At 44.6% G+C, this 23,690-nt stretch overlaps 2 protein-coding genes across 2 annotated transcripts in view; one reads left to right on the forward strand and one right to left on the reverse strand.

The window, feature by feature from the left end:
• The first annotated feature begins 2,312 nt into the window (after positions 1-2,312).
• pclaf (PCNA clamp associated factor) lies at positions 2,313-4,349 on the forward strand. The gene is made up of 4 exons (XM_044355677.1): positions 2,313-2,454; positions 3,321-3,407; positions 3,491-3,671; positions 4,206-4,349. The coding sequence occupies exons 1-4, from the start codon at positions 2,409-2,411 to the stop codon at positions 4,243-4,245; spliced, it is 354 nt and encodes a 117-aa protein (XP_044211612.1). The 5' UTR covers positions 2,313-2,408; the 3' UTR covers positions 4,246-4,349.
• A 1,091-nt stretch (positions 4,350-5,440) lies between these two features.
• Positions 5,441-23,690, reverse strand: part of atp2b1b (ATPase plasma membrane Ca2+ transporting 1b) — a 48,748-nt gene continuing 30,498 nt past the window's right edge. The window contains exons 19-33 of the mRNA XM_044356529.1: positions 23,355-23,462; positions 21,471-21,659; positions 19,261-19,633; positions 18,310-18,454; positions 14,532-14,578; positions 13,830-13,887; positions 11,129-12,021; positions 10,738-10,913; positions 10,553-10,649; positions 10,114-10,476; positions 7,271-7,349; positions 6,908-7,123; positions 6,587-6,809; positions 6,224-6,340; positions 5,441-5,711 (exon numbers count right to left, since the gene is read on the reverse strand). Of these exons, the coding sequence (XP_044212464.1) occupies positions 5,619-5,711; positions 6,224-6,340; positions 6,587-6,809; positions 6,908-7,123; positions 7,271-7,349; positions 10,114-10,476; positions 10,553-10,649; positions 10,738-10,913; positions 11,129-12,021; positions 13,830-13,887; positions 14,532-14,578; positions 18,310-18,454; positions 19,261-19,633; positions 21,471-21,659; positions 23,355-23,462 (3,177 nt within the window). The 3' untranslated portion in view covers positions 5,441-5,618. The remainder of the gene's footprint in view (positions 5,712-6,223; positions 6,341-6,586; positions 6,810-6,907; positions 7,124-7,270; positions 7,350-10,113; positions 10,477-10,552; positions 10,650-10,737; positions 10,914-11,128; positions 12,022-13,829; positions 13,888-14,531; positions 14,579-18,309; positions 18,455-19,260; positions 19,634-21,470; positions 21,660-23,354; positions 23,463-23,690) is intronic.

Genomic DNA, 23,690 nt, shown 5'->3' on the forward strand with positions numbered 1-23,690 from the left:
CATCTGCTGTGCTGGGAAGGTGATTGGCTGTCGTCCCTCCAGGACACGGAGACAGGAAGTGACATCATAGCCGACCCCTCCCACCCTGGACACAACCTTTCTGAAACGTTCCCCTCCTGATCGCCCTGATAGATTTTATAATATATTAATCAAAAGCTCTGGGAATTTAATGATGACATTAGTAGCAATAACATTAAAGAAACTAATTTCAGATTCCTTCATATATTTGATCTCACAGCAGTCAGGAAGCACAAACTCTCCACAGAAAACTCCTCAAACATCTGAGATGTGACCAGCAGACGACACTCGGTTCATCTTTTCTGGGAGAAATTTGGCACCTTTAGTAAATCAATATATAACTTCACAAAATCAATGTTAGATTCTGAAATACAATTAAATTCTTATTTATTTTTATTAAACTCCACATCAAATCAGAACTTAGATGAATTAAAATGAGAATACTTTATAATAAGAACTGTAATGGTTTCTGCCTACAGATAACTGGCAGACTGTTGTCCTCTACCTCTGACTGATTATTGATCTGGGTTCCCAAAATCTACACGTGAGACCATCCTGGACCTGCTTCAGGAACCAGATTCAGTCAACCAGCTGTCATTGAACCACTACCAACGGGCCTGTTTAGTCAGGAATCATAACCGCCGGGTCACAGCGATGTGTATCGGTGCAAATAGATGTTGGAGGTTTGAAAGTCCTCCAAGATGATCTTCTAACAGGTGGTCTCTGGAGGAGACCCACTCTGACGGTCTGAGGACACTCACCTGGTTTTATAGAGTCCTGATCCCAACAGTTCAGCCAATTATTGAATAAATTGAATAAATGTAAAACTAATGTCAGCTGATCCCAAACGAGGCGTCTTTGCTCACCACCAGAAGAGCTCAGAGACGAGCACGAGTCAGGAACTCTGGTTGGATTGTATAAAAATACAAACCAGTTTTATTTGGTTTTACAAAAGAAGTAATCTAAGAGTGCAAAAAATAAAATACAGAAAGCTGTAGAAAGAAAAACAGGAACCTCGAGTCTCTCTTGGTTTTTACTTCCTCTTCTTAACATTGTTATTTCCACAAATGGCTTTTTATCTCTAGAACATCTATCAGTTTCCTTATCACCTTACCTCCAGCCGTCACTTACATCAGACTACCTGGAACATCTCAACTTCTTCTGTTTTATATTTGAGATTAAATTTTTAGGGATTTCTGTTAAACCGCAGCAGCTTCTCCTTCGTCTCAGGTGATCCGACGGTTGTTTGTGTTTGTTTAGTTGTTCTAGTTCAGAACAAATTCCTCACAAATGGTGAAAGATATTAAACTATGTTCAATTTGTCACCAAATAAAATAGTCAGAAGTCGGCTTGAGTAGATTTTGGCTACAACAGAACACTCACTATTAGCAAAACTATTTTGTTATGTTGGAAAGATGAGACTTCTCCATCTTTTAATGTATCTCTTGATTAAATATCTTATTTCTTCTTCTGGAGAACTTCTCACTGGAAAATAAAAATTGTGAACAAAGTTTCTTTGATTTTTAGTCACATTTTATCTCATATTTAGAAAATGTAAAATGCCAGAAAGAGTAGATGTTTGCTGTTTTGTTTAATGGACTGTTGGTAACAACATCATTTTGACTCATTGTGTATGACTGAAGCACTTTTTGTTGATGTTTTGTTTTTGTTTTGCTTGGTTTGTTTGTTTATTTGTGGCCTGCGGAGGAGGGAATGATGAAATGTGTGGACTGCTTTACTCATCAACAGCATCAACAGTTTGATGAAACGGAGAAAAAATAAAGATAAAAAAAACATAAAACGAGACGTTCTCCTCCGGCAAGATGCTGCTGAGGTCGATCCAGACCAAACCCTCCCGCCATGAGAACAACTTCCTCCCGTCTGCAGCCGCCTCGTCAACAAGGTCTGTAAACATACCGACTTCACCTCAGGATCAGTTCATCTGATGTATCCTGTTAACACACACACATAGTTTATTAAAACTCAAATTTATATTTATATCTACACTTGCATCCATGCTTCTATTTAGATTCTACTTTTTTGTATAGACATAGTTTTTATCACGTGAATATGCAGATAGTTCAGCTACACATGAATATAAACTACTGTCTCTTTCTCACGCGGTTATGTTTATTGTTTATTCTGTTGACATCACTGAATTCCTTGTTGCTACTTGGAGAATAACTCTGCCTCTGAGCTGCAGTTACACCGCTTCATCTAAAGAGGGCAGCATCCCGCCACCATTCTGCCGGAATAGAAAACCACGAAGAAGAAAATCTCCCGCCCCATCCGCTGTTGCTTTTAAACGAGAGCGGGAAGCTTCACTTCTTCACTCCGAGCGGAGAGTTTGGTGCTTTAACATCATTTAATTTCACAGGTCGCGACCCAAAATGGTGAGAACTAAAGCCGACAGTGTTCCCGGAACATACAGAAAAGGTAAAGTAACGATTTACACGCGTTTATAACGGATTCAGCACCGAACATCTCATTTCTGTTTGATTACAGCGGATTTTATGTCGCAGTCTGGCGGCGCCAAACAAAGCGGACAGATGGACACAACGTTCATTGTTTCCGTTAACATGGCTGATCTTTTTCTTTATTAAACAGTCTAAATGTGAGCATGTTTATAGAGATGAAGCCGGTAATCTGTTAAATCCAGAGTTAATCCTCCCAACAGCCGCGTCCCGCCAACACGGCGCTGATAGTGAGTTCCTCCCGGACAGAGAACCGCTTTCTCTTTAAAAAATAAAACCACATTTAACTCCAGTCTGTTGTCATCAAAATACAGTTTCTACCTGCGTGTCTGAGCCGTCTGATGACATCTCACTGGGTCTTTTTTTTTTTTTTTTAGGAGTGTTAGTCTCGCTTTCTGCAAACTGGCGCCAGTTTTTTAGCGCCGCAGTGCAGCTTTGTGCGGACGTTTCACCAAAGTCCCTGAAAAAGTCTCATAATTTAACGTTGTATCGCTTATTATCGAACATACACACGTGACAGGGCTTAATAGATCATATTCTGTTAATCCACAGGGTATTTAGGTAAATTCGGCGTCCAGTTAATCCGCATTTCATCTCCAGAATGAATGAAAAGTTGAGTATAAAGACTTTATTAAAGGGCCATTGCGTGAAAAGACATACATGGTGTATATTTCCAAAGCTGAGCTTTGGTGTCTGACCATATTTACACTGTTTTAGCCTTTTATACTGTTCTCTGCTTCACCTGCACAAGGTGCCATAAAGTGACTGTTCTTTGGTGTTTTATTACGTCGCCAGTCATCAGGGTGTGTTTATGCTTTTTATTTGCAGCTGTTGCAGCGACGGCACCCCGGAAGTCTCTGGGCTCCAGTGCAGCCAACTCCTCGGCCTCCTCCAGCAGCCAGGCAGCCACACCTGGTCAGACACAGCAACACACACACACACACGCTGCACCGTACGATGGAGTAAATACTGACGTTATGATGTTTTTTAATTCACAGCAAAGAGCAAATACGCTGGCGGTAACCCCGTGTGTCCCCGTCCCACCCCGACCTGGCAGAAGGGCATCGGGGACTTCTTCGGTGGTCCCAGCAGGAAGCCGGAGAAGGAGAACCGTCAGCCTGAGGAGGTGGATGATGATGAAGAGGCCGGAGGCAGCGGGATGTCACAGACCAGCAGGAAGTATGAAGACCTGCTTATTATTATTATTATTGATCAGACTCAAACTGTTCTCACAGCTGCAGCTAACAATTATTTCAGTTATCGATAAACCTGATTAGTCGTTGAAATAAACACAAACGTTTTCACAACGGCCCCAAAAACCTTCACGTGTTCAATTAACTGTCAGACGTGACGAATACAACCAGCAAACTGAAGAAAATCAGACATTTTAGCTTTAAAAATGACAAACAATCGATTGATTATCAATAGTTTCAGTTGATTGACAGACTGATCGTTGCAGCTCTACTATGTAGTCATAACTGGTTCCAGCTTCTAAATTTTGATGGTTTTATGTTTTTCTTTGTTGCGCGTGACAGAAAACTGAACATCTGTTTGACAGAACGACGTCATCTGATGACGTCATAACGAACGTTTTCACTGTTTCTGACTGTTGTTGTTGTTTGATGCAGATTATAATGGTGTCACAGCTGAACTGGTTGAACTGGTTGTTGTGGTTTCTTCAGTGTGTGACTCTGTGTTTGTTGTCGTCTGCAGGTCCCGGCCGCTGCCTGCTGATGAAGACGATGATGAATGAATGAATCTGCTGAGACTCACTCAGCGACGTTTTTTAATGTACATCTGTATATAATTTCTACTGAATTCACTTTGTATAGTTCATTAAACGTTTTGTGTTTTTAACCTGCAGAGTTTCGTCTCTAATGTTCTGATTTAAAAGCTTTTTATTTTTATTATCGATGGTTTTTATCAGATGAATCTGAGCTTCAGTTTAATCAATAATCTTCTTTCAGAGCCGTTAATGAAATATTAATATTAATATTTGATGTTACTGAGAGTCTTAAAAGCTTCAGAAGATATTAAAAGGCTTTAAGTTTCATTTATAAGTTTTAAATGTTTTTTCTTCTATCGGCAGTAATGTTTGTTATAAAATGATTTATTTAAAATATTAAATGTCATTTTAGCAAAATCTGGCTGGAAAATCTGCGATTCTATTAGTTTATATATGAATTAATATATTCATCATTTATTGATTCTGCTGATTAACGAGTCATCAGTTATATTATTGTTATAAACTTCCAGGAAGTAACAACAGAAAAATAAAATATATTTAAATAAACTGATTTTTTCAGGCACTTTGTAAATAATTCCAGCAGTAATGAATTATATTACTGATTGTGTTCAGTGTGTTTATTATTATTATTAATATTAATAATTTTATTTATTCAGGAAGCATCGTTTGTCTTCAGACCTTCGATTCAAATAAAGAAAAACTCTTTAAAAACACTTTAACAGAGATGTTGAAAGCTCAGGAATCAAACAGGAAGTAGACTTTTATACTGAAGGCAGAATCACAAGACGACACATTTATAAAGGATTTATAATAATTATGAAGGTAAAACTGGAGCTGCAACAGTCAGTAGATCAGATATTAGTCCATAAAACGTCAGAAGAATCAACGTCGTCAGATTTTAACACTTTGTTCTTTATTTCTATGAATTAATTTATTAATTTGATTGACAGATGAACGTGTTGAACAGCATCAACGTCACGTAGATTCACTTTCTACTGACACAAGATGAGAAATAACATCAAAGCTCCTGATGAAGACGAGCTGGAACCATTCCCTAAAAAACAAACTGGTTTCCATGTTGGTCCCAGTATCACTGGAGCTGCTTCTTACTGGACGTGTTTTATGTGTTCTAATAGTTGTTATTATTGTTATTTTCCTCACGTTGTTGTTTGACTGAATTCAGCAGCAAATAAACTCAGAATCAACATTTACAACATTTATTCAGAGCAGCGAGACAAATCAAAGTACAATCAGCCATCATCATCATCATCATCATCATCATCATCATCATCATCATTTAGAGACATCAAACTGCTTCAGTAAGAGTGTTGTTGTTATTATTATCATTATTGTTGTTGTTTGTGTTGAGGAGGTGCGGGTCAGAAGGACAGGTTGATGAGCAGAGCGTTGTTGTTGTTTTCCTTTTTGTCTTCTGGACTCCACTTGATGAGCGGAGAACTCAGATCGATCAGCTGTTCAAAACAAACAAACAACAAACAACAGCTGAGAGGAATGTGTTTACTGTGACACTGATGAAAAACAAACAACATGAATATTTTTATCATCAGGTGAGGACGGGTACGCTGCACGGCCAAAAGTATGTGGACAGAGGAAGGTTCCCTCCGTTTCCACTTTAGAACCAGAAGAACTAAACGTTCCTGTTTGATCATCACATCTGAGAGCAGAGAGTCAGTTTATACTCAGGAGACCTGAATGAATGAATGAATGGATGGATGAGTGAAAAGCAGAGCATCTGTCTCCAGTAAATCAGCTGCTGAGTGGGTTTTCTGTCTCTCTCCTCATTCACTCTCTAGCTCGCTCCACCACTCTCTCTCTCTCTCTCTACGCTTGTGTTGTGCTGCTTTATTAAGATTTGGAACCACAGTAAACAGCCGTCCACAAACTTTCGGACACGTGTTCACATGTCAGTGCTGTGACATCATAAGTTCTGTGTGTGATGTCACCAGGTGAGGGGGTCAGGTACCTGGGTCGTAGTGCAGGTCTTGTTGCTGGTTCGCAGCGGGTCGGGAGTGTTGGTCAGGTCGATCAGAAGCTTCTCCGGAGGCTGCAGAGCAGGAGGAGGAAGATCCACCAGGAGAACCTGAGGAGGAGAACCAAGAGAACGTTACACTGATGAAGATCTGTGAGGAGGAAGAGGAGGAATCAGCTCTCAGTTTGATGAAGATGTTCATGGATCAAATAAACCAGGAGGTCAGAGGTCACGCACACACACAAAAAAGGAAAATGAATTAACCAGGAAATGAAGAAATAGTCACCATCAACCCCCACATGGATAACTGTGTGTGTGTGTGTGTGTGTGTGTGTGTGTGTGTGTGTGACCTCTGACCTCCTGAGTCTTCTTCTCCTCAGTTGTCTCCAGTTCGATCAGGTTTCTGCTCGGCTCTGATTGGCTCTGACTCAGCGCTCCGGTATCCGTGCTCTCTGATTGGTCAGACTGTGGAGCGGCGGGGGGCGGGGCAGCCGGGGGCTCCTCCTCTTCCTCCAGACAGAAGGGCTGGATGTCCGGGGCATCGACAGGCTCCGCCTCCTGCGTGTCTGCGGGGGCGGGGCTTCACACAAACAACCACACACACCAATAAAAAGTGAGACGTCGTCAAGGAAACGGGCAGGTGATCTGCAGCTTTTCTATTGGTCGACAGCATCTCACCTGCAGCTGCTCGCGCTGCTGGCAGAGGCGGAGTCAGAGTCAGAGGTGGGCGGCGGCCTTGCGGGGCGGGTCTGGTTGGTGGGCGTGGCTACGGGGATGGCGGACATCCTGCGTCTCAGCGGGGTGGGGAGGGCCGAAGGACGACGCGCCTTCACCTGCAGCGACCTGCAGGCGCCAGCGGAGGGCGTCAGAAGACCTGCAGGCTTCTGAGGAAGACTACGGGAGAGGAAGGCAGATCACTTTACAGGATGCAGAGTTACAGGTTTTAAAGGTGTTCCTGTATCATAAAGCTGGGTCGAGATTACCATGGTAACCAACGACTGCATGTTAACAGTGTTTAAATCTGAGTGTGATGTCACTGACCTGTCCACGCCGCTCGCTGACATCAGACGCTTTGGCTTCAACGTCTCTGAGACGTCTGGAGACAAAATACCTGAAACACCTGAAGACAGACAGACAGTCAGACAGTCAGACAGACAGTCAGTCAGACAGACAGTCAGACAGTCAGACAGACAGTCAGTCAGTCAGTCAGTCAGTCAGTCAGTCAGACAGTCAGACAGACAGTCAGTCAGTCAGTCATACAGTCAGTCAGTCATACAGTCAGTCAGTCAGTCAGTCAGTCAGTCAGTCAGACAGTCAGTCAGTCAGACAGTCAGACAGACAGTCAGTCAGTCAGTCAGTCAGACAGTCAGACAGACAGTCAGACAGTCAGACAGTCAGTCAGTCAGACAGTCAGTCAGTCAGTCAGTCAGACAGTCAGACAGTCAGACAGACAGTCAGTCAGTCAGTCAGTCATACAGTCAGTCAGTCAGTCAGTCAGTCAGTCAGTCAGACAGACAGTCATACAGTCAGTCAGACAGACAGTCAGACAGTCAGTCAGAAAGTCAGTCAGACAGACAGACAGTCAGTCAGTCAGTCAGTCAGACAGACAGTCATACAGTCAGACAGTCAGTCAGACAGACAGTCAGACAGACAGTCAGTCAGACAGACAGTCAGACAGACAGTCAGTCAGTCAGTCAGTCAGTCAGTCAGTCAGTCAGACAGTCAGACAGACAGTCAGTCAGTCAGTCATACAGTCAGTCAGTCATACAGTCAGTCAGTCAGTCAGTCAGTCAGTCAGTCAGACAGTCAGTCAGTCAGTCAGACAGTCAGACAGACAGTCAGTCAGTCAGTCAGTCAGACAGTCAGACAGACAGTCAGTCAGTCAGTCAGTCAGACAGTCAGACAGTCAGTCAGTCAGACAGTCAGACAGACAGTCAGTCAGTCAGTCAGTCAGACAGTCAGACAGACAGTCAGTCAGTCAGTCAGTCAGACAGACAGTCAGTCAGTCAGTCAGTCAGACAGTCAGACAGACAGTCAGTCAGTCAGTCATACAGTCAGTCAGTCATACAGTCAGTCAGTCAGTCAGTCAGTCAGACAGACAGTCATACAGTCAGACAGTCAGTCAGACAGACAGTCAGTCAGTCAGTCAGTCAGTCAGTCAGTCAGACAGTCAGACAGTCAGTCAGTCATACAGTCAGTCAGTCAGTCAGTCAGTCAGTCAGTCAGACAGACAGTCATACAGTCAGACAGTCAGTCAGACAGTCAGACAGTCAGACAGACAGTCAGACAGTCAGTCAGTCATACAGTCAGTCAGTCAGTCATACAGTCAGACAGACAGTCAGACAGTCAGACAGACAGTCAGACAGTCAGTCAGTCATACAGTCAGTCAGACAGTCAGACAGTCAGACAGACAGTCAGACAGACAGTCATACAGTCAGACAGTCAGTCATACAGTCAGACAGTCAGTCAGACAGTCAGACAGACAGTCATACAGTCAGACAGTCAGTCATACAGTCAGACAGTCAGTCAGACAGTCAGACAGTCAGTCAGACAGTCAGACAGTCAGTCAGTCATACAGTCAGTCAGTCATACAGTCAGTCAGTCATACATACAGTCAGTCAGACAGACAGTCAGACAGTCAGACAGACAGTCAGTCAGACAGTCAGTCAGACAGTCAGTCAGACAGTCAGTCAGTCAGTCAGTCAGTCAGTCAGACAGTCAGACAGACAGTCAGTCAGACAGACAGTCAAACAGTCAGACAGACAGACAGTCAGTCAGACAGACAGTCAAACAGTCAGACAGACAGTCAGTCAGACAGACAGTCAGTCAGACAGTCAGTCAGACAGACAGTCAGTCAGTCAGTCAGTCATACAGTCAGTCAGTCAGTCAGTCAGTCAGACAGTCAGTCAGTCAGTCAGACAGACAGTCATACAGTCAGACAGTCAGTCAGACAGACAGTCAGTCAGACAGTCAGTCAGACAGACAGTCAGTCAGACAGTCAGACAGACAGTCAGTCAGACAGTCAGTCAGTCAGACAGACAGTCAGTCAGACAGACAGTCAGTCAGACAGTCAGACAGACAGTCAGTCAGACAGACAGTCAGTCAGACAGTCAGTCAGACAGTCAGACAGACAGTCAGTCAGACAGACAGTCAGTCAGACAGTCAGTCAGTCAGTCAGACAGTCAGACAGTCAGACAGACAGTCAGTCAGACAGACAGTCAAACAGTCAGACAGACAGACAGTCAGTCAGACAGACAGTCAAACAGTCAGACAGACAGACAGTCAGTCAGACAGACAGACAGACAGACAGTCAGTCAGACAGACAGTCAAACAGTCAGACAGACAGACAGTCAGTCAGACAGACAGACAGACAGTCAGTCAGACAGACAGTCAAACAGTCAGACAGTCAAACAGTCAGACAGACAGACAGTCAGTCAAACAGTCAGACAGACAGACAGACAGACAGACGTATCAGAGAATCACTTTCATTGATAACAACAGTGTTTCTATCTGTTGCTGCTGTTCAACAGGTTACTAATAACATCCGTCTGTTGTTTCACCAACAGCTGCAGAAGTGAAGGCTGTTAGCTCTAAAGTTAGCAACAACGCATTAGCCTGAGCTGACCAGGCTCAGTTAAGGTGGACGGAGCTTTAAGGTGGACCAGCTGTGTGAGCACCTGCTCCTGTCCTGTGATTGGTTGAAAGAATGTAAACTGATGTCTGGAGCTGTAACGATTCGTTGACTATTTTGATCATCTGGATTTAAAGGTTTTAGGTTTTGAAGACTCAGAGAGTTTGAACGCCGCACAACAACTAATCAATTAATCAATAAAATATGAGCTAATGACAGAATAAGCAGCTGTGACATCATCAGCGTCTCTTACCGTCTCCATGGCGAACTGCTCTGACTCCTCCGCTGGGTGTCGGGGGGGCGAGCGCCTTCAGCACGCTCTGCCGGCGGGCTGAGGCGGGGGCGGGGATGGAGGCGGTCCTCTCTGAAACTCTTCTGGCGGGTGTGGGCTGGAGGGGCGTGGCCTCAGCTCTCTTCAGCGGCGTGGACCTGTCGGCCTCAGACAGCTTCCTGGCCTGCGTGGACAGGGAGCGGCGGCCGGCGGCGGCGGAAGGCTCTGCGGCAGCGTAGACGGTGGAGCGGCGTGGTCTGTTTTGATTGGCGGGTCTGCTGACGCTGTTGGGGGCGGGGCCAGCGCAGCTGCTCAGACGCCGGCTCAGAGAAGCGTTCAGTTTACCTGCGAAGGAGACGCGACACCTGTAGAGACGTTTTCACCAACACGTTCTATTTGTCGGCAGGATGAAGAGTCGTACCTGCGGCGGGCGATGACGATGAAGATGAGGATGTGTTCTTCCTCTCCGTCACCCTCCTGCTCTGAGGGGGCGGAGCTTTCACACCCGATAGGTTCCTCTGACGGAGGAAAAGAAATCAGGATTTCTGTAATAATCTACTTAAAGGAGCAGCGTACGATGAACCAATCAGAGGACAGGTGTCTTACCTTGGTGGGCGGAGCCAACATGCGCTTTCCCAGCGTGCTGGAGTTGAGGGAGGAGTCGCTGACGTCAGAGGCCACGCTCGTCGAATCGGAGAGAAGATCCTCGTACGACTCCGCCCGACTGGATGGACGAGAGCTCGGGCTCCGCCTCCCACCCGCCGCCGCCGCCGCCACCTGCAACAGGAAGTCAACAAACAACATCAACGTCTGATTCACCTGTTAATACAGCGGTTCCCAAACTGAGGGTCAGGGACCCTGCAGCAGGTCACATGATCAATCAATATCTCAAGGTCCACTTATTAGCTTTAATCACATCTCTGTGTGATTCCTCGGCCAGACGACGTCGTCATGTTTGCTGTTTTATAGACTGAAGAAGTAAAAAAACAAACTCGTACTTTGCTCGGCGGTTGCAGTCTGGTTCTCTCCACTCTGCTCTTGTTGGCCGAACAGGAAGTTGAAGGGACGGCCAGTTTGCTCGGCAGCACGACGCCGACGCCCAGCACGGCCTTCCCTCGCAGCGCCGTCCTGGGCTTCGCCTCCGAGCTGGAGGTGCTGAGTCTGGCGGTGGAGGCAGAGCGGGAGGATGAAGCAGAGCGGGAGGATGAAGCAGAGCGGGAGGATGAAGCAGAGCGGGAGGATGAAGCAGAGCGGGAGGATGAAGCAGAGCGGGAGGATGAAGCTGCGGTGGATGAAGCAGAGCGGGAGGATGAAGCTGCGGTGGATGAAGCAGAGCGGGAGGATGAAGCTGCGGTGGATGAAGCAGAGCGGGAGGATGAAGCTGCGGTGGATGAAGCAGAGCGGGAGGATGAAGCTGCGGTGGATGAAGCAGAGCGGGAGGATGAAGCCGCGGTGGAGCTGCTTCCTCTCTGCAGGCGGCGCTGGATGGCGGGCGGCAGCTGCTTCATGGGACTGTCCTGCACGCAGAAGGTCTGGCGTTTGACGGGGCTGAGCGCCGCGGCTGGCTGACCAAACAGGTCCAGTTTGGCGTCAGCGTCCTGGACAAACTGTTCCCTGTTGGTCGTGGAGTCTGTGATCACGGCGGCGGCGGTGGCGGCGGTCCGGTCGTCCGGGACGTGCGGCGGACTCGGCTCGCTGTTCTGCAGCTGGTCGGCCACTCTGTGGGCTTCCTGACACATGGCCTCCAGCTGATCTCCGGTCAGCGGGCTCCAGCTCGCCTGCACGCCGCCGCCGCCGCCGCCTCCGATCTCCAGCCGCGACGCCACGTTAACAGAGACACGCCTCTCCTGGTCCACAAACACGTCGTCCTCGTCTTCATCACCTCTGGAGCTGCGGAGCAGAGAGACATGACATCATGAACGCTGTAGATTATTCACGTCAGACGACTGAAACTCACCTGCAAACACTTCATGACGTCTCAGCTTCACTTCCTCCGTGTGAAGCAGTTCTAGCAGGTGACCAGCAGGCGTCCCCGTCTGACTGAATCAATCAACTGCTTTCCATCAGAAGGATCAAACCCGAACATGCACCTGGACCGTGTATGAAGCCTCCCCCAGGAAGTGACGTGCTTTGACACGGCGGCTTTATCAACAACAAGTACGACAAGTTCTGACTTAAGACAACAAACTCACAGCTGGGACGACGCGGTGTGACCATCCTGCCTGCTGACATCAGCAGCTCAGCTTCAACACACCTGAACCCAACTGTACTGTGACATCATCATCATCTCAACTCAGAGCTCCACTAACACAAAAAACAAAAACAACTCACTGACAGACAGATGCAGTAAATGATGTTATTCAGTCTGTGATGCAGCAATAGAAAAAAAATCTATCTTAAGGACATAAAACTACATTTAATACAGACTGATCTGTTCATTTTAATACATTTATATGTATGTAAATGTGGTGCATCTGTACACACTGATATATCTGAGTCTCACCGCTGCTCTGGCTGACGTGTTCCTTCATCACGTTAGTTTGTTTAGAAACGGCTTCAAAGACTAATAACAGCATCAAGAGGTTCCTCTTACAGCAGACGCCACTGAGCATGTGCGGGAATGCAGCTCTGTTTACAGTCAAGAGGTAGAACAAAGGGTTAAACTAGCGGAGCTGCAGACTGAACTGTGATCTCCCATTAATCATCTCACAACCCCTCAGATTTATCTGCTGACCCTTTGGAGGGGCCCGACCCCTAGGTTGGGAACCACTGGACTAAACTAGCTAACTGTATATAAAGTAGTGTAAACTAGCTCCACCTCCAGCAGCTACAACAGTAACATGCTGCTCTAACACTGATGCTTCACTATTAATAATCTAATGATGTCATATATAATAATATATCAGTCAGAGGGACCAAACCACTACTTTTACTGCAATACTTTAACTACATCAAGCTCATAATACTTATGTACTTTTACTGCAATACTTTAACTACATCAAGCTCATAATACTTATGTACTTTTACTGCAATACTTTAACTACATCAAGCTCATAATACTTATGTACTTTTACTGCAATACTTTAACTACATCAAGCTCATAATACTTATGTACTTTTACTGCAATACTTTAACTACATCAAGCTCATAATACTTATGTACTTTTACTGCCATACTTTAACTACATCAAGCTCATAATACTTATGTACTTTTACTGCAATACTTTAACTACATCAAGCTCATAATACTTATGTACTTTTACTGCAATACTTTAACTACATCAAGCTCATAATACTTATGTACTTTTACTGCAATACTTTAACTACATCAAGCTCATAATACTTATGTACTTTTACTGCAATACTTTAACTACATCAAGCTCATAATACTTATGTACTTTTACTGCAGTAAAAGATCTGAGTTCTTCTTCGTCTGCTGACGACTGTTTGAGACATTTAAAGATCAACAGTGGAACTTTTAGCTGTTTGTGGTCGATTCAGAAACAACCTGTTCTAATGAAGCTTTAACGTAGAGAAATATAAAATCCTACATGACAGAATAATAAAGTGTTGATATGAGCAGAGTTTCCACAGCACCTGAAACCCAGTCAACAGAACCTGGACAGGTGTGTGTGTGTGTGTGTGTGTGTGTGTGTGTGTGTGTGTGTGTGTGTGTGTGTGTGTGTGTGTGTTTCCTACCTGGCAGGTGACAGAGAAACATCAAAGTCAAACTTCTCATCGGGCAGAAAGAACACACCTGTATAGAGACACAAACACTTAATGAACACATGAACAGAGTGTAACAGCTGACTCAGGGTCAGTGAACACATGAACAGAGTGTATCAGCTGACTCAGGGTCAGTGAACACATGAACAGGGTGTAACAGGGTGTAGCAGCTGACTCAGGGTCAGTGAACACATGAACAGAGTGTATCAGCTGACTCAGGGTCAGTGAACACATGAACAGGGTGTAACAGGGTGCAGCAGCTGACTCAGGGTCAGTGAACACATGAACAGAGTGTATCAGCTGACTCAGGGTCAGTGAACACATGAACAGAGTGTATCAGCTGACTCAGGGTCAGTGAACACATGAACAGGGTGTAACAGGGTGCAGCAGCTGACTCAGGGTCAGTGAACACATGAACAGGGTGTATCAGCTGACTCAGGGTCAGTGAACACATGAACAGGGTGTATCAGCTGACTCAGGGTCAGTGAACACATGAACAGAGTGTATCAGCTGACTCAGGGTCAGTGAACACATGAACAGAGTGTATCAGCTGACTCAGGGTCAGTGAACACATGAACAGAGTGTATCAGCTGACTCAGGGTCAGTGAACACATGAACAGGGTGTAACAGAGTGTAGCAGCTGACTCGGGGTCAGTGAGTGTAACGTTAACTTGCCGCTGTTTGCTCCACGGTCCATCCCTTCCATCTGATCCGGATCACACCTGCAGCAGCAGCAGAACATTCAGCTCTGACATTAAACTATAACAACATTTCAAACAGCGGATCGATTCAATAAAACATCACCTTTAACCTTCCGGCTAACGTCAGCGTTAGCCTGCTAGCTCGTTAGCTTAGCTCTGCAGCTAAATCAAACTGCTCTGAGCTTAAAACTGAGAATTTTAACATGAAGTTTGGTTCATTTAGAATTCACACAAAGTCACAGTTTCATTAAACTTTAAACTACAAACCTCAAAGTCTCTCTGAAAACTCACGATTCCGTCCTGCTCCGCATTCAAACGACACGAAAACAATTCAAATCTGCTGCGCTGCGGGTCATGTGACTCAAACGCGCTCAGCCATTGGCTGGACGTGTGTGACGTATAAGCGAGCCGAGTTTTTGGGGATTGTAGTTTGCAGAGTTGAAACCGGTTTTCCGGTTTTAAATCCTATTTAAAAAATTGATTTAAAAACAAACTACATGTGGGATCCATTACTCTAACTTACTCTACATACGTAAGCTAAAAATGCATCTATTTCTTCTTCTAAAAAATGCTCAGTGGTGGAAGAAGTACTCAGATACTTTACTACAGTAAAAGTACCAATACAGCAATGTACAAATACTCCACCACAAATAAAAGTCCTGCATGAAAAACCTACTAGAGTAAAAGTACATAAGTATTATGAGCTTGATGTAGTTAAAGTATTGCAGTAAAAGTACATAAGTATTATGAGCTTGATGTAGTTAAAGTATTGCAGTAAAAGTAGTGGTTTGGTCCCTCTGACTGATATATTATTATATATGACATCATTAGATTATTAATAGTGAAGCATCAGTGTTAGAGCAGCATGTTACTGTTGTAGCTGCTGACCGAGAAAATAATTTTCAGTTTAGTTAGTTGCACGCTACGATGCTGGTGTTTCACAACCATGTTCATCATTCAGGTCAACATTTGCTTATTATCAAAACAAAACAAAAACAAAAAGTACAGCTGAGACTCTGTGTAGCAAATATTTGGTCATAAACCAAGGTGTTGGATAAATTGAAATTTTGATCTGATGATGGCGCTAGATAAAAAATAAACCTGCATTAACTGATACGTTAGCGCTGTAGTGAACTCAACTCTGACTCATCATCAGCTTTAAGTTGATATGTTTAACTTGTTGGCAAATAGTTGTTCATTTCCACATCCAGCAGTTACGGAGCAACATGATCATTCATGTGGAGTCGTGTTTCTCTTTTAGCTGTTTTTACTCTCTACCAGCTCCTGAGGGAAATATCTGGCTCTTTAGCTGCTAAATGCTCCACTATGTTCACCAGCTAGTCTACAGCTAACTGTTAGCAGGTAGTGTTCAGCGGCTTTTTACAGATTTTTCTCTCTGAAAACGACGCTATGAGACGCTGAGAGTGAACCAGAACAGTAAAGTTGCAGCCGGACAGATAAACAATGAGCTGAAACTCACTATAAAGCTCCGTAAAGCCGAGAGGAGCTGCAGAGGCTCTGATAATTCTCTGTAGGTTCATCACTAACACATTACTACACACATCAGACTGTGGAGAGATTATCGATTATAGCTGCTTTATGGGATCACCAGAGTTATTATAATTAATCCTGAGGGGAACGTGGCTGTCAGAACAAAATTTAATGGCAATCCATCCAACGATTGTTGAGACATTTCACCAAAAAACAACATATGTCAACATCACAGTGGTGCTACAGGAAAACTCAAGAGGATTAACACAGTTAGTAAGATTCATCCTCTGGGGAACACGAGTGTGTGTACAAAATTTAACAGTCATCCATCGTGTATTAGTTGAGATATATCAGTTTGGACCGACAGACATCGCAACCTAAAAATTCCTTCACATACGTGTAATACTGACATTCACCACTAGAGGTCCACAGACGTCACGCTGAGACACTTTAAATGACTCCAACAACCGTGATCAGCTGTTCTCTTTCCTCTCAGTGTGTTTGAGCAGAAACAGTTCAGCTCAAACTCTTCATCAGGTTGTTCTTAGTGAAGCTGCGTCACCTGTCGGATAAATCAACTGGTTCATGTTCAGCACCATCATCAGTGAGGACAAACCAACACTCATAATATGATCACTTTTAATATTACAACTTTTTCTTATAAGACCATGAGATTATTCTCAAATTTACAACTTTTTTTCCCTCAAAACAACTTTATTTCATAACATTTCAACTTTATTCTCCAAATCTCAGATTATCTTTTCCTCGCAGTGACTGAGTGACACCATCTTGTTTGTAGTTATTTCTGTAAAACCTCAAGTCCCTGTTTAGTTTTACCTTTAACCTCCTTGGTGAAACTTCTCCTGATTAGACCCTCCTGCCTTCAGGCCTGTTAGTCTTCCTCTGTAAACCACATGTTGGTTGATATTTCATGGAGCTGCTTGATTTTTTTTGTATTGACTTTATGTAAGATCCAATGTTTAATAAAACCTCCTCATGCCTGACTGACTGCTTCTAATACGTTTGTCTTTAAAGGACAGATTCACCATTTTTTCAAGTATGTCTTACAGTCAGGTCTCCATAGTAACAGTGAATGAGGTTTTCCTCGCTGTAATCATTCCTCCTGTTCAATCTGGATATTAAAAGATCCTTCAAATGTGCTTTCAATGGAAGTGATGGAGGATAAAATCCACAGTATGTCCACACAGTCATTTAAAGTCTGTGTGAAGCTTCTATTCAGCTTCATCAGTCTGAGTTAGTCATATCAAGTGGATATCTGACACATTTACAGTCTTTTTAGCATCAAATTCCCTCTTTGTGTTTCCTCGGACAGTGTTTCCCTGTTGAGCTGCAGGTGGAAGTATAGTAACAAAAAGAGGAACTTTGGCACTAAAAAGACTGTAACGTTGAAAGATATCTACTTGATTTGACTCATTTGGACGCTGAAGCTTCATATTAGCTTCAGATAAACTTTGTTTGACTGTGGGTTTTGTCTGAAGGCTGACAGTATTCTGTGTTTCCTCTCATACTTGGACTTGTTATCGTTCTGGAGGTGAAGACGTATTTCAGACGTTTGATGTGAAGAAGAACAAATGAAAGAATCGTCACATTTATCTTTGTCTGTCCGATGTGAAGCTGCATCACAAACATCCTGCTCTGAAAGTTGTTTTTTATCTTTTAATCATTTTTGGTTTTACATCTTTGAAACAACAACAACAAGCTAAAACATTTTTTTTTTTTACAAAAATACTAGAATAAAATCCAACATTAGACATTTACTTTAAACATTTCTGTCTACAAACACCCGTCTGTAAGAATACCCCCCCCCACCCCCCCGACTCTAAACATGTCACAGATCCTTAAAGTCTGTGAAGGAAAATGAGAAATTTCCTTTTGAACACATTATACATATTAGAAAATAATTGCTGAAAACATGTGAAAACACTGAACTATGTTTTACTGAACTGTGCAGTTTGAGCCTTAAACTGTTTTTTCACCATTTCCGTGTTCAGGAATGTTTGGGCGGGACTGAAATGGTGGATCGATGGCGTAGATATATAAACACTAGAGCGCACATACTCATAGTTACTATTTAGTAGTTTTACAAACTTTCATTGGAGACAACTGGGATTCACTTCAGATAATCAGCTGTTACTGGTGAACGGAGCCGTTTTCAGTCAACGTTAGCGAGTTATTTTAAAACCCCAGCTGAAGCGTCCGTTGACGGGTGGAGAGCCGCCAGCGGCTTTGGGCTTCAGCACCGGCCAGGGGCTGTGCGGGCTGGGACGTCCCCCCCGGGGCCAGAGGGACAGCGTTTACCTGGCGCCGCTGCTTCACCAGAAAGCACAGCGTGAGAGGCTTTTACTCCGATGGTGGCGGCCACGATGAAGCCGCCAAACCAAAGGACTTTCCAGCAGAGAAGTAACATTAAGTGCACCGAACTCCATTGAAAAAAACAACAATTTAACATAATGGTGATTGAGGCGATGAATCGCTTGTTAACTAGTCATTTAAGTTACATTTTTTACTGAAACAATTCCACATTTACCTACAAAACGTGCTGAATTAAACAGCGGCTCCTAATGTTACTTTATTATTAAAATATCGTCCATGTTGCTGCCTTAAACCTACAAACAAGGCCTATTTTAAATGGTGTATTTTTTATATGGGAGTTTGGTTTGAGCCTTCAGTGGACGAGCCCCCAGCGATTTTTACATCATTTTGAAACCTAATTTTATACACTTGGAGATTTTTTTTTTTTAATCACTCAAATTTGGCTGTTGGTTAATTACACATTTTTCTTTGGTGTGAACTCAGAACACATTTATTATTGCTTTTTACACGGAATTTAATCCTTCACACACACAAAAAAACTACCTGAACTCGTCACGTCGGCTCACATCAGAAACGAGCTCTGACTACGTCTGAACATCAATATTTACAGATCAGAAACTGATTATTGATCAATCACCTCACGAACACTCTTCTCCTAAAACAACAACTGCAGAGTTCATGTCTATCACAGTAAAGAAGGAAACATCCGTCCGTGTCGGGAACGAAAACACAGACAGCAGGTGAACTCCTGACGAGAACCAATCAGACGAGTCTGTTTTGAAAATGTTTTTTCATTCTTTGGCTCTCGGAGGAAGAACTCCCGTCGCGACAAAATTCAGTACAAATAGGAAGTGGTCGGGCCTGGGGGGGCGGGGCTTATAGCGAGGTCTCCAGGCTGTGCAGGGGGCTCCCCGGACACGGCGGCAGCCCCGCTGAGTTGGGCGTGATCAGACCGGACCTGGAGCCGTCTTTATGCAGCGGGACGACGCGTTCCATGGCGTTGTTGTTCTGGTTGGGCGGGGACGAGAGGGGCGGCAGGGTGGTCAGCGGCGGCGGGATGAAGATGGAGTTTCGTTTGGTGGGGGCGTCGTCTTCTCCGTCGGCCTCGTCAATGAGCGGGATCTGAGGCTCCGAGTCCTCGATGCGGAACTCAGGTTGGCTCATGAAGTTGTGGATGGAGCTGCGAGACTCCGGCGTCTCCAGACCTTCATAAGGAGAAACGCTGTCTCTGAAGGCGTTGACCACACGGATCTGTCAGACGAGAAGGAGACGGGTGAGAGACAGACAGGAAGGAGACAGGTGAGAGACAGACAGACAGGAAGGAGAAAGGTGAGAGACAGACAGACAGGTGAGAGACAGACAGACAGGAAGGAGACAGGTGAGAGACAGACAGACAGGAAGGAGACGGGTGAGAGACAGACAGGAAGGAGACAGACAGGTGAGAGACAGACAGACAGGAAGGAGACGGGTGAGAGACAGACAGGAAGGAGACAGACAGGTGAGAGACAGACAGACAGGAAGGAGACAGACAGGTGAGAGACAGACAGACAGGAAGGAGACAGACAGGTGAGAGACAGACCGACAGGAAGGAGAAAGGTGAGAGACAGACAGACAGGAAGGAGACAGGTGAGAGAGAGACAGACAGGAAGGAGACAGGTGAGAGACAGACAGACAGGTGAGAGACAGACAGACAGGAAGGAGACAGGTGAGAGACAGGTGAGAGACAGGTGAGAGACAGGTGAGAGACAGACAGGAAGGAGACAGGTGAGAGACAGGTGAGAGACAGACAGGAAGGAGACAGGTGAGAGACAGACAGACAGGAAGGAGACAGGTGAGAGACAGACAGACAGGTGAGAGACAGACAGACAGGAGACAGGTGAGAGACAGACAGACAGGAAGGAGACAGGTGAGAGACAGACAGGAAGGAGACAGGTGAGAGACAGACAGACAGAAAGGAGACAGGTGAGAGACAGACAGACAGGTGAGAGACAGACAGGAAGGAGACAGGTGAGAGACAGACAGGAAGGAGACAGGTGAGAGACAGACAGACAGGAAGGAGACAGGTGAGAGACAGACAGACAGGAAGGAGACAGGTGAGAGACAGACAGACAGGAAGGAGAAAGGTGAGAGACAGACAGACAGGTGAGAGACAGGTGAGAGACAGACAGACAGGAAGGAGACAGGTGAGAGACAGGTGACAGACAGACAGACAGGAAGGAGACAGGTGAGAGACAGGCAGACAAGAAGGAGACAGGTGAGAGACAGACAGACAGGAAGGAGACAGGTGAGAGACAGGCAGACAAGAAGGAGACAGGTGAGAGACAGACAGACAGGAAGGAGACAGGTGAGAGACAGACAGACAGGAAGGAGAAAGGTGAGAGACAGACAGACAGGTGAGAGACAGACAGACAGGAAGGAGACAGGTGAGAGACAGACAGACAGGAAGGAGACAGGTGAGAGACAGACAGGTGAGAGACAGACAGACAGGAAGGAGACAGGTGAGAGACAGACAGGTGAGAGACAGACAGACAGGAAGGAGACAGGTGAGAGACAGACAGGACAGCAGCGCCGCCGTCTGAAAGCTTCCAGAATCACTTCAACCGTCTCTGAGTCCAAACTAAAGGAGACAGAAGTTCTCCTCCTGGATTCACTTCTGGATCAAACTGGATCGACCTCAGAGAACATATCATGATCCTCTTCCAACAAACACACACAGTTCTGACAGGATTCAGCTGCTCTGCAGGGTTTTTATCACTGTCGCTTAACATGTGGACAATCAGCTGTTTGGATTCTGGGGATTTATTGAGTTAAACAGCTGGATTCAGGTGTGTTCTGCTGACTTTCTGCCTCTATTCTTCGTCTTTCCTCTTCCGTCAACTCAGCTCCTCCTCTGAAGTCTGGTAACAAGCCCACCATCCCTCTGCAGAATGACCACATGCTGAATCTGCAGGGACTCTCAGCCTCACACGTCAGCTACGAGCTAATCCAGGGCGTTACTTCCTGCATTTACTTGAGTTTGGACTTAGAGACTTAGAGTTTGTATCACGCTGCTCGTCTCTACACACTTTGTTTGAAGGTAAAATCGTACCTGCGTCTGGATGCGGCCGAGGCCGCGGCACCAGAGCACGTGGCCCCTCCTCATCTCCATCTCGGCGTGGTCGATCTCATCCAGGTCCTTCATCTCCTCCAGCTCCTCCTCGGGGATCTCCTCCCGCTGAGTGCCGTGACCCGCTGTCTTCAGGAACTTCAGCCAGCTGGTGGGGATGCTGGAAACCAGCTGAGAGCAGAACCGACACAAACGGATCAGACACAACAGCAGCGACATGTCTGTGACCTGAACATGCTACGGTGAGACGGATGATGATGATGATGATGATGATGATGAACCTGGTCTGCATCTGTCATTATATGTGATTATATTTAAAATGATCACAGAGAACGTTGGAGGAGCTGCTGACAAGTTGAAACTATGATAGTAACGTTCTGCTCTGGCTGATAATTAAGATACTTTATTGATCCCGATCACTTTATTTGGCAGGATTATAATTTATAGATCATCAGAAGATTCGTATTTCTCAGCCGAGATATTTAAACACATTTCATTCAAGACTTTTTTAAATTCAACAATACTGAATTTACTACGTGAGACATTAAAGTAAAGCTGATTCCTCACATGTAATGGTCATTATTTGAATATTGGCTTTAAACGCACAATATGTAATTTCAGCCGCTAGGCGTCTCAATCAAAACAATAACAACAGTAGCAAGGGATCATGGGAGTTGTTGTCTTTGTTGTTAAATAACCAGCTTCACTGGGATAGGATTACTCCAGCGTTCAGGATGTTTTTACCTGCAGAGGTCTCCTCCTCTCCAGAACAAACGGACCCAGAGATTACAGGTAAAAACACTGAATAAAACTGTTTCACCTAAAAAATCAGTGTTTCTCCGAAGATGTTTGGTGACCACCGGACGTCCGGTACGGGCTGTTAGCCGAGCTGCTGCTAACGTTTGTCCAGTTTATTTCTCTGATAACTTAAGATCCAGACGTCCAATGACTAAAATCCTTCTTCCAGCTAAAAGATATAGTTAAAAACCACCTAAATTTATCATGAAAATGTGTCTTAAAACTGAATAAAAGTCCATTTATAACAGTTTGTGTGGAACAACCACAACGCCGATGTATTATCTTGTATGTGTGTAAGTTACTCTTTGGTAGACGCCATTGTAGCGGACAAACACAGCGCCGCCGTATGCATCTGGTGCGTGTTTACTCTTTGGTAGAGGAGGTATGACGCCATCGACAGGCGACCAAATGAAACGGTCCGTTACTTTGATTAAATTACAGATTTCTCTGAGTTTGAACATTGTTGGAAACATTTGGGATAATGTAAGTACACAACTCAACAACATATATAACACAGGTCTAGTTGTTTTTAGACATTTTAATGTGGAATAATTACATATTATAGCTTTAAATTTGAAATTTCTGGCTGATGATTTATATGTATTTATCAGTGGTGGGTCAGTAAACCAAACTCTCTGGGATTTTGTTGTTTAGTTCAAAACCAGCATCCTGTTGTTGTTGTTGTTGTTGTTCCTGTTAACAGGAAGTGATGAGGATGAGAATGAAGATGCACAGACAGATTGCAGATAAAAAGTAATCACTGTACAAATAATCTATCTAGTTATATAAAGATTAAAGATCCTCCTATATATATATATATAAAATACTGGGAATAATAATCTATGTGAGACACCAGATGTCTCCTCCTTCACTGTAAAGTTCATTCTCAGTGTTTGTGCAAGTTGAATATTGATCCACGATTGGTTCCCAAACTGGCTGTGATGTCACATCCTGCTCAAACATGTTTCTGAGCGGAGGGACTTTAAAACATTTTGTCAGATCATACTGTTTTCTTCTGGGGGGGCCTGGTAGTGACGGTTCTGTGGATCCGAGTTTCATCATACTCACCTGTCCCCACAGGAGGCTGCCGAGTCCCAGGAAGACACACCACAGCCACTGCTCGACGGTCAGACTCACACAGCTGAACGGTTTACCGCCGAACTGCACGATGAAGAACTGCAGGAGGACAGAAGGACGAAACCTTTTAATCAATGACGACTCTGAACCTGAGCAGGTTTGCTTTACGTTGTATTAACGATGCTCCTCGTTTCCCTCACTGACGTCTCAGCTCCTCCCAGCGAGGACGGAGGAGTCATCAATATATATACTTAGTTTAAAAGCAAAACACCTGATGATACTGATTATAGATCCATGGCTGCGTCTGATAAAATAGAAATAAAATAA

The sequence above is a fragment of the Thunnus albacares genome, chromosome 7 (genome assembly GCF_914725855.1).
Source record: "Thunnus albacares chromosome 7, fThuAlb1.1, whole genome shotgun sequence".
Classification (NCBI taxonomy): domain Eukaryota; kingdom Metazoa; phylum Chordata; class Actinopteri; order Scombriformes; family Scombridae; genus Thunnus; species Thunnus albacares.

Coding starts and splice junctions, on each gene's coding strand:
- pclaf (XM_044355677.1), top strand. CDS start 2,409: ATGGTGAGAACTAAAGCCGACAGTGTTCCCGGAACATACAGAAAAG. Junction 3,408..3,490: donor CAGCCAGGCAGCCACACCTG/GTCAGACACAGC, acceptor TTTAATTCACAG/CAAAGAGCAAATACGCTGGC. Junction 3,672..4,205: donor ATGTCACAGACCAGCAGGAA/GTATGAAGACCT, acceptor TGTCGTCTGCAG/GTCCCGGCCGCTGCCTGCTG.